Source organism: Lepisosteus platostomus, chromosome 14 (assembly GCF_059453375.1).
Source record: "Lepisosteus platostomus isolate fLepPlt1 chromosome 14, fLepPlt1.hap1, whole genome shotgun sequence".
Lineage (NCBI taxonomy): Eukaryota > Metazoa > Chordata > Actinopteri > Semionotiformes > Lepisosteidae > Lepisosteus > Lepisosteus platostomus.
Genome location: NC_142624.1, coordinates 25,538,327 through 25,550,609, shown reverse-complemented (window position 1 = coordinate 25,550,609; position 12,283 = coordinate 25,538,327). Strand labels below are relative to the sequence as shown.

General features: G+C 38.9%; 1 protein-coding gene across 8 annotated transcripts in view; it reads right to left on the bottom strand.

Moving 5' to 3' along the window:
• atf2 (activating transcription factor 2) overlaps positions 1 to 12,283 on the bottom strand; it is a 33,665-nt gene that overhangs the window by 8,241 nt on the left and 13,141 nt on the right. For 6 of the 8 annotated variants that reach the window (XM_088605232.1, XM_088605237.1, XM_088605235.1 and 3 more), the window contains 3 exons: positions 10,350 to 10,499; positions 9,738 to 9,944; positions 1,009 to 1,114 (listed from right to left, as the gene is read on the bottom strand). In XM_088605232.1, the coding sequence (XP_088461358.1) occupies positions 1,009 to 1,114; positions 9,738 to 9,944; positions 10,350 to 10,499 (463 nt within the window). The remainder of the gene's footprint in view (positions 1 to 1,008; positions 1,115 to 9,737; positions 9,945 to 10,349; positions 10,500 to 12,283) is intronic. The other 2 variants (XM_088605238.1, XM_088605239.1) reach the window with 1 other exon arrangement.

Sequence of the window (12,283 nt, the reverse complement as noted above, 5' to 3'; positions counted from 1 at the left end):
CAATATACAGATTTACAAATTTCCCAAAACATCATTAAATCATAACGCCAAAGATGTGTGCTATATATTATAAATGCCGTCTTATGCATTCGGAGCTCTGTTGTTCATTATACATTTGTTTATGGCAAGGACAAATGTCATTTATCGAACAGGAGCAGCTGTGTTGAGAATTGTAAACCTTACTGAAAAGTACACCTTACAAAAAGTCAACACAATGAAACTCAGAGTAACAATAAAAAAATAAAACAATCTGTAATCAGACTCCACTTACCCCTCCTAATTAAAGATCATGTATTCTGTCCTACTGTTTTACCACCAAGAAATCTAACTGAATTTCCACATTTTCTTTCTGTGCACTGTTGGTTACATTAAATGACAAATCTAAAAATGTCTGCAAATGAAGATATCAAAGAGAGCACATGGATGTCTTAGTAGTCTTATTTTTACATGAATACATAACCTTATAGTTGGAATGTTTCAGACTCTCTGTACTCAACTTTGGGGTATCCACTGAAAACAAATCTCTCTCAAAAGTTTATACATAATATAAAACTCTAAACAGAGAGCAGTAAACTCCTGTATTATGAACCGCTGGAAATACTGAATAGCTTATTTGAAACCTGATTGAATTGTCTATAGAACTAACAGGGTGATATGGTAATGGTCAAGACTTGTATCATGCGGCTCACTGTTGTGACACCTGTGCTATCAGATCCAAAATTGCATTTGCAAGGAAAATGTAAGATCCCATCTCATTTTCTAAATGTTACATGTTAGAAATTGGGTATTGCTTATCTTTATGAAATACATAATTTTCCACTATTAAACAGAATATCACTGCCTTACTTTTGCAGTATTAAAAGACAATCTGAATATTACTTTAATAAGCTCAGTTTTTTTAATGCAATGTTAAGCAGTAATGCACGTTCCTCTCACAGTTAACTCGGATCATTCTGGCAGTATTTCATTTAAACAGCCTAAGGCTATGGATAATGGAACATTACTCACTGTGATAGCCAGATTTCTTCTGCATGGCGGTTACAGGGCAATCTTTATGAGCCAGAAGAAGCTGTTTCAGCTGAGCCACTTCATTTCTCAGCAGGGTGACTTCATTCTGCAGGGAAAAAGAAGCTGAAACTTTAACTAACACTACTTGCAGGCATCACGAAACAGAGAGGTTGTTGTTAACTTTTATAGCTTCCTCTATAGTGCAACATGATACAATAAGTTTAAGAATTCATCACATTCTCAAATTCCTCTAATACTGAACTACACAAAACTTGTGCAGTCCCAAATAGGTTACTCTAGGCAAAATATTGAAAGTACCTGTATACAGTGCCTTCAGAAAATATTCACCCCCTTGAATTTTCACATATTTTTCCTGTTACACCTCCAAATTTTAACACATTGAAATAATTTTTTCACCCTTCAATAACGCAATAAATTCAACACATTTATGAATCAAAATATTTTTTACTCAAGAACATTTGTTTCTCCAGAATGAAAGACTTACAGTTCTCCTTTACAAAAGTATTAACCCCCCCACAACTCAATGCTTTGTACATAGTTCTTTAGCAGCAATTACAGTTGTGAGTCTTTTCCGGTATATCTGTATGAGCGTTGCATATTTAGATTGTGGAATTTTTGTCCATTCTTCAATGCAAATTTGCTCCAACTCTGCCAAATTAGATGGAGAGCGTCGGTGGACAGAAATTTTCAGTTCATACCACAGGTTTTCAATTGGATTCAAGTCTGGGCTCTGGCTGGGCCATTCTAGAATACTAACCTTCTTTTTTTCAAGGCATTCCTTGATAGTTTTTGCCGTGTGCTCTGGATCATTGTCCTGCTGGAAAATGAATCTTTGCCCTAAATGCAGATCTCTGGCTGACTGAAACAGGTTCCCTTCAAGGATATGCCTGTATTTGGCTCCATCCATTTTGCCCTTGATTGCAACAAGCTTTCAAGATCCTCCTGCTGAAAAGCAACCCCAGAGCATGATGCTGCCACCACCATGCTTGACGGTAGGTATGGTGTTACCTGGGTGTTGGGCTGTATTGCCCAAAAAATACCCTCAAACATTGGTATGTTTGCGCCAAACATAGCACTTTGCTTTTAGCCTAAAAAGCTCAACTTTAGTCTCATCAGACCACAAAATGTTCTTCCAAAAGGTTCAGGTTTTGTCACATGGCTTCCATCAAACTCCAGGCATGACTTAATGTTGGCCTTTCTCAGCAGTGGCTTTCTTTCTAGCCACTCTCCCAAAGAGGCCAAATCTGTGAAGTGCTGAAGAGATTGTTGATGTCTGGTGGACAGTTTCTCCCATTTCAGCCAAAGAGCTCAGCAACTCTGTCAGTGTTGTAGCTGGCTTCTTGGTCACTTCTCTGACAATTGCCCTTCTTGTCTGGTCGCTCAATTTGGTAGGACGGCCTGATCTTAGTAGTGTTTGGGTTGAGCCATGTTTTTTCCATTTTGTTATAATGGACTTCACGGAGCTCCTAGGAAGTTTCAAAGCTTTGCCAGTCTTTTTATAGACTTCTCCAGCTTTTGTCCTCCTAACAACTTCATCTTGAAGTTCCACGGGCAGCTCCTTGGTCTTCACGACAGCAGGACTGATCTGATCTGCTGTTTTAGTTGTGAGACCTCACAAAGTGAGTCAGTGATATTGTGCAATCAAGCAATTGAACACAGGTAGATTCGAAATAAACACAGGTGTACCTTGTTAATGTATTTAGTGTGATCTCTCACGATAATTAAATACCTCACCCAATTTAGGTTGTTAAAACAAAGGGGGTGAATACTTATCAATTAAGTACATTTCAGAGTTTTATTTTTAATATAATTCTGAAGACATCTAAATACTTTATTTCATTTTAGCATTATAGAGAATTACTTCTACAGGAGTGGAAAAAAATCCCATTTAAAATATGTTTTAATTTGACTTTGTAATACAGCAGAATGAGAAATAATCAATGGGGGGTGAATACTTTCTGAAGGCACTGTACTATAGGTACTTACAATAATTAAATGTTTTATTTTTTCCAGTGATATTCAGGCCTATTCTCTCCTTGTTTTAAAAATATTTTTGCTTGTTTCTAAAAACATACAGTATGCTGTATATAGCGTACACCATAAAAGTAAACTTACGTTTTGCTGCAGTGCCCAGAGTCACGTTTTTTTATAAACTGTATATCACTAAGTGTGGTGGCATATAAAAGGTTACACAAGTGCTAACAGTAACCTTTTAAATCATTATTTAAAAAATTACATAACATACCGGCAAAGCGGCAGTACAAACCACAATACAAACTCATCAAGAACATTAATAATTGCTTACACTTACATAGTGCTTTTCTGGACACTCCACTCAAAGCACTTTACAGGTAATGGGGACTCCCCTCCACCACCACCAATGTGCAGCACCCACCTGGATGACGGACGGCAGCCATAGTGCGCCAGAACGCTCACCACACTTCAGCTATCAGTGGGGAGGAGAACAGAGTAATGAAGCCAATTCATAGAGGGGGATTATTAGGAGGCCATGATTGGTAAGGGCCAATGGGAAATTAGGCCAGGGCGCCGGTGTTACACCCCTACTCTTTACGAGAAACGCCCTGGGATTTTTTCATGACCACAGAGAGTCAGGACCTCAGTTTTACGTCTCATCTGAAGGACAGCGCCTGTTTACAGTATAGTGTCCCCGTCACTATACTGGGGCATTAGGACCCACATGGACCGCAGGGTGAGCGTCCCCTGCTGGCCCCACTAACACCTCTTCCAGCAGCAACCTTAGTTTTTCCCAGTGTCTCCCATCCAGGTACTGACCAGGCTCACACCTGCTTAGCTTTATATTACATTATATATGCAATATATATATAGCATTATATTGTATGACCAAAGTAAGACCAATCTTACATACTGTATATAGCAGTAAACAAAACAAAATGCAAATGCAACAAAATGCTTTTTTCATAACAAAAGAGCAGTGCTGCATATGATAAAATGTAGGCCTTGTCTAATTAAACTGCTGAGACATAGTATTTCATCATGCATTATTCAAAGGATTATTAAAATATCTTATATTAAAACTACACTAAACATGAATCAAAATGCACCATCCAACTAACATAAGTAGCTTGCTTGTTTGGTGCACTACATCAGTAACACTGGTCACCAGCTTAACACTTCAGCCATTTACTAGTAACCTGTCACGTTTTTCAGCTGCTCTATGCATATTGGTTTAAGACCTTGCAGGATAATTATTTAAAAGACTAGAAGCTGATGAATCATATTGCGTAGCATAAAAAATTGCTGTGGTTAAGTTAGTTCCAAACTACCTTAAAACTACCTTAAAAAAAGAAAGTAAAAAAATTTGCACTATTTATCAGAAGAAAATTGATTTTTGTCTGCTGTGCTCCCTTGGAGAACTAGGCTCACGTCTTGTGTTGTGAAGCTTGCGACACCTGTTGTGACACCTCATCATTAAAAGAGAAATTATAGTTTGAGAGACTATGTAGGGCCTATTTAGAATGTAGATTTTCTATTTTTCAGAATGATATGGGAATGGTTTGACCCAACAAAGTAGGTAGAGTAGTAAGACATCAGTGATCTTACAGCACCAATCATTCTGACCAGTGGCAAAAGCTGTACATCATTATTGAAGACATACAGACCAAAAGTGCTTGGATTATGTAATTTCAACCTATAGGCTCCCAAATCTGAGATTTCAAATTTGTTTAAAAATGTTAAGAATGACTGTGGCTGTTTGTCTATTTAGCACTAGAGATAATAGTCAGAAGACAACTGTAGGCATCTGACTAACAACCTCTTCTCTCCTGTGTCCTCCCCTGATAAATCCAAAACTGATACTCCATGGAAGACACTTACTGTCTCCGATCAATCTCCTGGTCCCAAAGTACCTGAAAAGAGCTGCTCACCTTTACATTCAACCAACCATGATTGTGTAGACTGACAGAACTATTCCATTACCTGAAGTTGGGACTGTCATTACAAATTAAACCTGGTACTGGCTTTCCAAAGTGTCACCCAGCTCTGGCACATGAAAAAAAGCTGACGGCTGCTCACTAGGCATTTAAAGAAATATGGACATTTGCCACAGGTTCACATTGTAGGTCTAGGCCAGGGAATTCCAGCTGTGGTTGTGGAGAGCCCCCGTCCAGTTACTCTTATACAGTAGCTCAGCCTACATCACATATTATGAAAAAATTAAGAACACTGATCACTTAAGAAACCAATGTTTCAATGAAGGAAACACTGGTCCTTGTGGACTGAAGGAAATTCTGATTTTCATTCCATGTGATCTCTAAATTGCTTAAATTGTTCCAGGGCTTTAGAAATTATCTAAGACAGTGGTTCTCAAAATTTTGGGGCCTAGTACCACCCTTGATCAAACCAAAGCATCCAAGTACTGCATTTGTTATTTTCTCATAGGAACCACAGAAAATCTTAATGACCAACATGAGCGCATGCGTACACACACTCACACACATATAATTAAAACAGCACTTAGTTAATTTGGTTTGTACCGCCTTGTAGCCATTTTCCTACGCTTGCCAACACCAGCAGTGCTGTCTGTGTCAGGTTCAACAGAAGAGCTAGTGTCGATGGCCAAAAGTGTTACCATACATCCGGATTTTCTCGGCCATGTCCTCTATTTTGATCCTTATATCTCCGTCTGGCAGGAATTCTCAAATATCCAAAAATGTCCAGGATTTCAACCCCATTTCACCTTAAGAAATAAATAATAATAATAATAATAATAATAATAATAATAATAATAATAATTATAATAATAATAATTGCTTACACTTATATAGCGCTTTTCTGGACACTCCACTCAAAGTGCTTTACAGGTAATGGGGACTCCCCTCCATCACCACCAATGTGCAGCATCCACCTGGATGATGCAACGGCAGCCATAGTGCGCCAGAATGCTCACCACACATCAGCTCTCAGTGGGGAGGAGAGCAGAGTAATGTAGCCAGTTCATAGAGGGGGATTATTAGGATGCCATGATTGGTAAAGGCCAATGGGAAATTTGGCCAGGACGCCGGGGTTACACCCCTACTCTTTTCGAGAACCGCCCTGGGATTTTTAATGACCACAGAGAGTCAGGACCTCGGTTCTACGTCTCATCCGAAGGACGGCGCCTGTTTACAGTATAGTGTCCCCATCACTATACTGGGGCACAAGGACCCACACAGACCGCAGGGTGAGCGCCCCCTGCTGGCCCCACTAGAGACCTACGTCGCCGTTCAGTTTTCATCCTCTACATGTATGATTATGTCATGAGACAGCGACAATTCGGGCATCAGTGTCTGTACTCAGTATGTGCAGTGCAGAAGCATTCCCTCGAATGGTTCCCTATTTTGTTTCTCGTTTTCCTTCCCTCAAACACAATGCCAAAGCGAAAGTGTAAATTCACAGCAGAACTAAAAAATTAATTTCTGTGTTTTCGAAGTGGCAGAGAAGACTGGGAAGCTGAATGTTTGGTGTGTAAGCCTGGTACTTTTGTTTCCATGGCAAATAAAGGTATACTTGACTTGCAAGCTCATGTTGACTCAGAGTTCGTCAACCAAATGAACAGATGTTTTGTAAAATCTGGCAGCAAAACAGAGGATTGCAGCAGAGGGGACTTATGCATTTCACACAGTTACTTAACCAATAAACATAAAAGAGGGATATTTTGAAAACCTTCTCCATCCTGACCCCCTTCCCAGATAAGACAATAGGAACGTTTCTCAAGGTGTCCTCTTTTTTATGTTGAAATATGGTAACCCTAGTGGCCGATGTATAATCGTCTTGGTTCTCAGTAGGTGTGCATGATCTATCGGAGCTGGCGTCAGTACAATTGGCATCTATTCCTTTCAGCCATGACATAATACTTGATTTTTGCGAGATATTAATTTTTGATCACTTGTTCTGTTGGCGAATGTGGCGCCAAGCTGTGTCTCTGAAATCTTAAAAAGGAGTATGAACACTCAAGTATTAGCGCGCGCTGTATCAATGTAGCTAAATATGTAGGCTCCGTATTTGACAATCTAATTTTATTTAAATAGAAAATATGAAAACCCATCTCAAGTTTTCTGAAACCAATTAAGTATATTACAGATGAAAAATTTACATCATTTTTAATCATTCAATTTTTAATTCCCAGTTTTTCAGTGCACACAACAAATTTCCAGGGCCATCTGGCATACATCCCGGGGGCGCGCTGCATACCACAAGTGGTGCGCGTACCAGTTTGAGAATCACTGAAAGGGTTAACTACAAAACAAGATGGACTGGCTCGAAGATCTGTGCCTCAGGCTGCATACTGCTCCTTACTTGCTTGCTAAGCATCATAAATAAACTAGTTTCTCCTTAGGACAAAATAAATGATGCATTTCAATTTCGGAGTAACATGGATAGTGAAAGAGAAAAACAAAATATTTACTGGAAAGTGTTTTATAAACGTTTTCTTATAAAGAAAACATTCAGAACGTTTTGCAAGTCTATTCTACACAATAAAAATACAGGTGGTTATGGAACCTGTAACAATTGGAATACATTTTCTAAATCACTCTGATGAAGAAGTTCTAAGGTGTAGTTATGACTGTATAAGAAATCTAGTTGTAGCAATACAAGGAATGAAGCATGAGGAAAAGCATTCTCTTTTAAATGAAACACTAGCACTAGTGGTGTTGTATATCCCAAGACTTGTAGAATTAACAATTTATGAAAAATGATAGGTTACAAATACCTAAACTTTGCCTCAATCTTGTATGTGAATAAATCTGAACACATCCAGTGTTCAAAGGCTGCTCTTCATTCATATAGTATATATGAACGATGTAGGATTAACCATGTTCATAATGGACCTATATACATATTATAAAATGCTAAATTAAACAAAGTATGGTGCAATTTTTCAATTACATTGTTCCTTAAGTATAATCATGGTTTTTTAATGGCCCTGAAACTACATATTTGTCCGAGGCAGGCTCCTCAGAATGTCAGCGCAACTCTGAAGACTCTGCTAAGATTTACACTTGACTGTCATTATAATCCCCGAGGGAGTAGGGAATTTTGCATGCAGTAAAGAGGAGTATATTATTGTGAAGGTGACTTTAACAGGATTTAAAGCAGCCAAGTGCCAGCGTAACATACCTTGGCAGATTTAAACACTTTCTGCTCTGTTTTAAAGGACTACAGCAGCTTAATCTATTAGTCCAAAAGCAGCCAATTTATTTTAATCCATCTGTTTAGCCTTGCTTCTCTTGGCAAGTCTGAACTGTTCCTAAAACAGATTTAAACACAGCTGTTGAAGTCCAGCATATCTCAGTACAGTACACCCTGCCATTCCCCATTACACAGCTACTAGTACTTTATTTGAGCATTTTTTCCCAGTGTTAACTTTTTTGCATATTCCATGCTCTAGCGGTTCACAGTTAATAGTGCAATAAGGCTTGTTTTTAAAATAGCCTGGTTAAAATTAACTGCCTTCCATGGAATGTACAGTATATACTGTACACATATTCATTCACAAGACTATAGTTTTAAAAGGCCTCAGACAAATAGATAATGAACATGCCCAAAGAGCTCATCTGTAACATTTAACATCATTTAAAAGAACAGTAAATGATCTCTTATAAAATTAATGATGTTAGTAAACACATTTGAAAAGATAATGAAAAATACAGCAGCTTCAATAGCAACAGCAGTCAAAACCTCATTATGTCAATGATCTTGTTCACTGGGTTCTGCTCCAAAGAAAGTATTATAAAACTCTAATAGAATTACTTAAAATATTTTAAGCTTTTAAGTTTAAATAATATGCTGGTAGCCCAGAAGGCCATTCACTGTCCTAAGGCAGGCACATGACCCCATTAAAACTATAGTTAAGGATAATGTTAAAGTAATCATGGATCATTACTGCCAACTATGGTGATCAGCTGTGCCTGCACGTCAGCATAGGAATTATTGCAGAATTTCACAACTGATTAATGGTTTCATATAAAGAAGAGTTTAATTCTCTGACATTCAATTTTCTGTGCAAGTTATTCTGTTCTTCACACTTAACAGCTCAGCTCTTGGTACCCTGAGGCATACTGTTCCTCTACCCTCATCCAATTCCATTAGCTTAACCCTTAACAGACACATAATTCCAAGATCAATACAAAACAGCAGTCAATTTTTAACTTAAAAAAATAATGACCCCCCCCCCCCCACACACACACACGTCTGTTTCAGGTTTAATAGACACAGAACATAGCACACAAAATAAACAACATCTCATTAAATTGTCTGGAACACAAATTTAGCTTTCCTTGGTTCTAAGACATCAGCAGAGAAAACAGTTACATGAACTGTTTCGAACTTGTCAGCATTAGATCCTAATTGCTTTCTGCAAAATGAAGGTTCAAAAAGACACATTTTCCTTGGAGATTTTCAAGGCCATCCTTTAAATTGCCAAGACAGGAAAAAAAAAAAAGAGATATGCTCATCAGCAGCTGACATACATCTTTATTGACAGTGAGGTATCAATGTATGGGTTTCCACACCCGCAGTGCAATTGCTTTCACTGTCAAGCTGCAACGGTTCTTAATCGCCATTAATGATTTTATCACCGATGCGATAACGAAGAAAGCCACGACTCGCATTCAGCTACCGACATGTTGCGCCGAGTCACGACTGTCTTCAGTATCCAGACTTATTTAGAAAGAGACGCCTAATCATACCTGTAGCTGTCCATTCATTGAACTCAGATCTTCGGCCTTCTTTTCTAAAGACTGGACCCAGACCTTTCTCTTCTGCCTGCACCGGGACGCAGCCGCCCTGTTGCGCTCCAAAAACTTGCGCCTCTTTTCGTCGGGGTCTTCGCTTATGGCTCTTCTGCGCCTGCCGCCAGTGCTGGGGGTGTGCTGGGCAGGCTGTGCTGGAGAGGCCTGGCACACACAAAAAAAAAATTGAAACAGACGACAGCTAGCTACCAGCTAACCCATCACCCAATGGAGAGGATGAAAATTCACGAGCGGTATCTGGTAACACAAGGACAAATGCTGATTTTTTTATTTTAAAAGTCATGCAGGAATAGGCCATTTTGTGTTTAAAAGGAAAAGCAGGTTACCTAGTATTAAATCATCAAAATCAAATTAATGGATAAAAGATAGTGCCTTTAGAATGAATCTAATTTTATCCAATCAGGAAAAAAGGCCAAATGATCAACAAACCACACTTTAATAGGCTTAATGCACACAAACCCTGAATTTGAGATGATTAAGTACTGTGTTTCTACAGCCAGCTAACACTATGCTGGACACAGAGCAGCCAGGGCCCCTGGCAGTACTCACTGGAGTCTCTGTTGTGGATGTTGCAGGCTGCTGCAGAGACTGGGGGCATGCTTCCTCTGACTGTGCCCTGGCTGAACTACTGCTCTGCCCATCGCTGGCCTCTCCATTAGTTACCTGAGGGTGCTGCTGTGTCAGTGCAGCTTTTAGCCTCTGATTTGAGAAAAGAAGCAAAACAAAGCAAGTGAAGACACGTGTACTTTTACAGCAACACAGGAAAACACCAGTTTCTCAAAGAATACAAGACTTTAAATCATGTAACTTAAAGCTTTAAGCAATGTGTATTTTCACCTTTTTCGGCATAAGTTCTGAGCGTCCTATACTGAACAAAATGCAAATAAAACACAAATGTATTCCTGGGAGCACAAGTGGAGATGGTTTATTTTCTAGTCTCCGGAGAATCCTGTGGTATTCAGCAACTTGTCAAGGGAATTTATTTCCTCTCAGGCATCATGTTAGATGTTTTAAATAATCCCACATGCAGTGCATTCAAGATTCTGATATTTCTGAGTGTCTGTGTGTACTGCCAGGGCATGTGCCAAGGGAACAGCTTAGCTACTAGTAATACAAAAAACATGCCATTAATTTGAGACAGGCTATGACAAGAAGTACATTAAGTATGTTTTGTCATTTAAACAAAAATTATCACATATGCATACACAAACACACTACCTTATATTTCCCCCACATACACAACCAAGCTTTAAGATATTAACTAGACAAAGTATATATATATGTGAGTGTGTACTGCGTGTCAAAATAAATGCTTAAACTAAAATTCAGTTATTACGCAACTTTGATCAAGTTAATAGTTCACCCACAAATTGGAATCATCCATTTTTTCAATTCCATTTTTGAAAAACACCATTTAATTTTTCAAAATATGAACAAATGAATTAATCTTATCTGTAATTTGCCCACCATTGACAACATAATTCCAATTTATGTTTCTCCTTAAACATACTAAAATCAAAAGCAATCGAGAAATAAAACAACTCCTTGAATCTGTAAATTATTATACAAAAAACAGCATGTTATTTCAGCTGCTACCTTGACGTGCTGCAGACTAATCCGTCAGACAAATTTGCTCGCCCAGTAATACCTATCCAGAATTTCCTCTTGCTCAAACAAGATATTATTCTCTTGGAACAAACCGTGAAAAAAAAAATAGAGTAAGATCCATATTTCATATCTGCCACAAAAAACTCATCAGTGTAATAACCCTCCTTCTCATGGGTGTTATTCTACCATCTGCTGCTATATTACTTATCTTTATTTTGCAACTAATTAACAGCATAATCTTCTAAATTCAGCAAGTTAATTATCATTATTGTGGTCTTTGCAGCATCATCAGTCCTTGTAAAGCAGCATCTCTCCACCCCCAGAGAATGTGTGGAAATGAAGGAGGTTGGGAGAGGGCCTGTTTCCTTGGAGCGGGCTCATTAGGTGTTTGCTGATGAGCTTGGTACGCAGGGAGGTAGGTCAGATGAATTCTGCTGAACAAAAGGTTCCATGCCGGGCTTAGCTGACTTAATGTACATTTCTGAACATTTGCCAAGCTGCCCTCTGTCAGCCCTCCACGAAAGTCCCCTACAGCAAACTCTGTTGACTGCCCACTGTGTGCTGTGCTATTTCTCAGTTTGTCATTCTTACGCTGCTGGTGAACCAAAGTTTGTACCAGTCACCAGTCCCCCTCCCCCCACGGCCACATCCTCCCAGCCCCCCCACCTTCTTTCTGTAGTTTACCTGTTAATTTCACAAGAACGTCATGCTGTGAACACTTACGAACTCTGTAACACATGCTTCATCTCCCCTCGACAGATCTCATTTACAGTATTTTATTTTCCTGCCCTTCAATTCTAAATACAGAATGGGAGAAAGTCCTCTTGCAAAATAAGAAAAAAAAAATCCCAACATCTGTTTGCACAGGCTGGCAT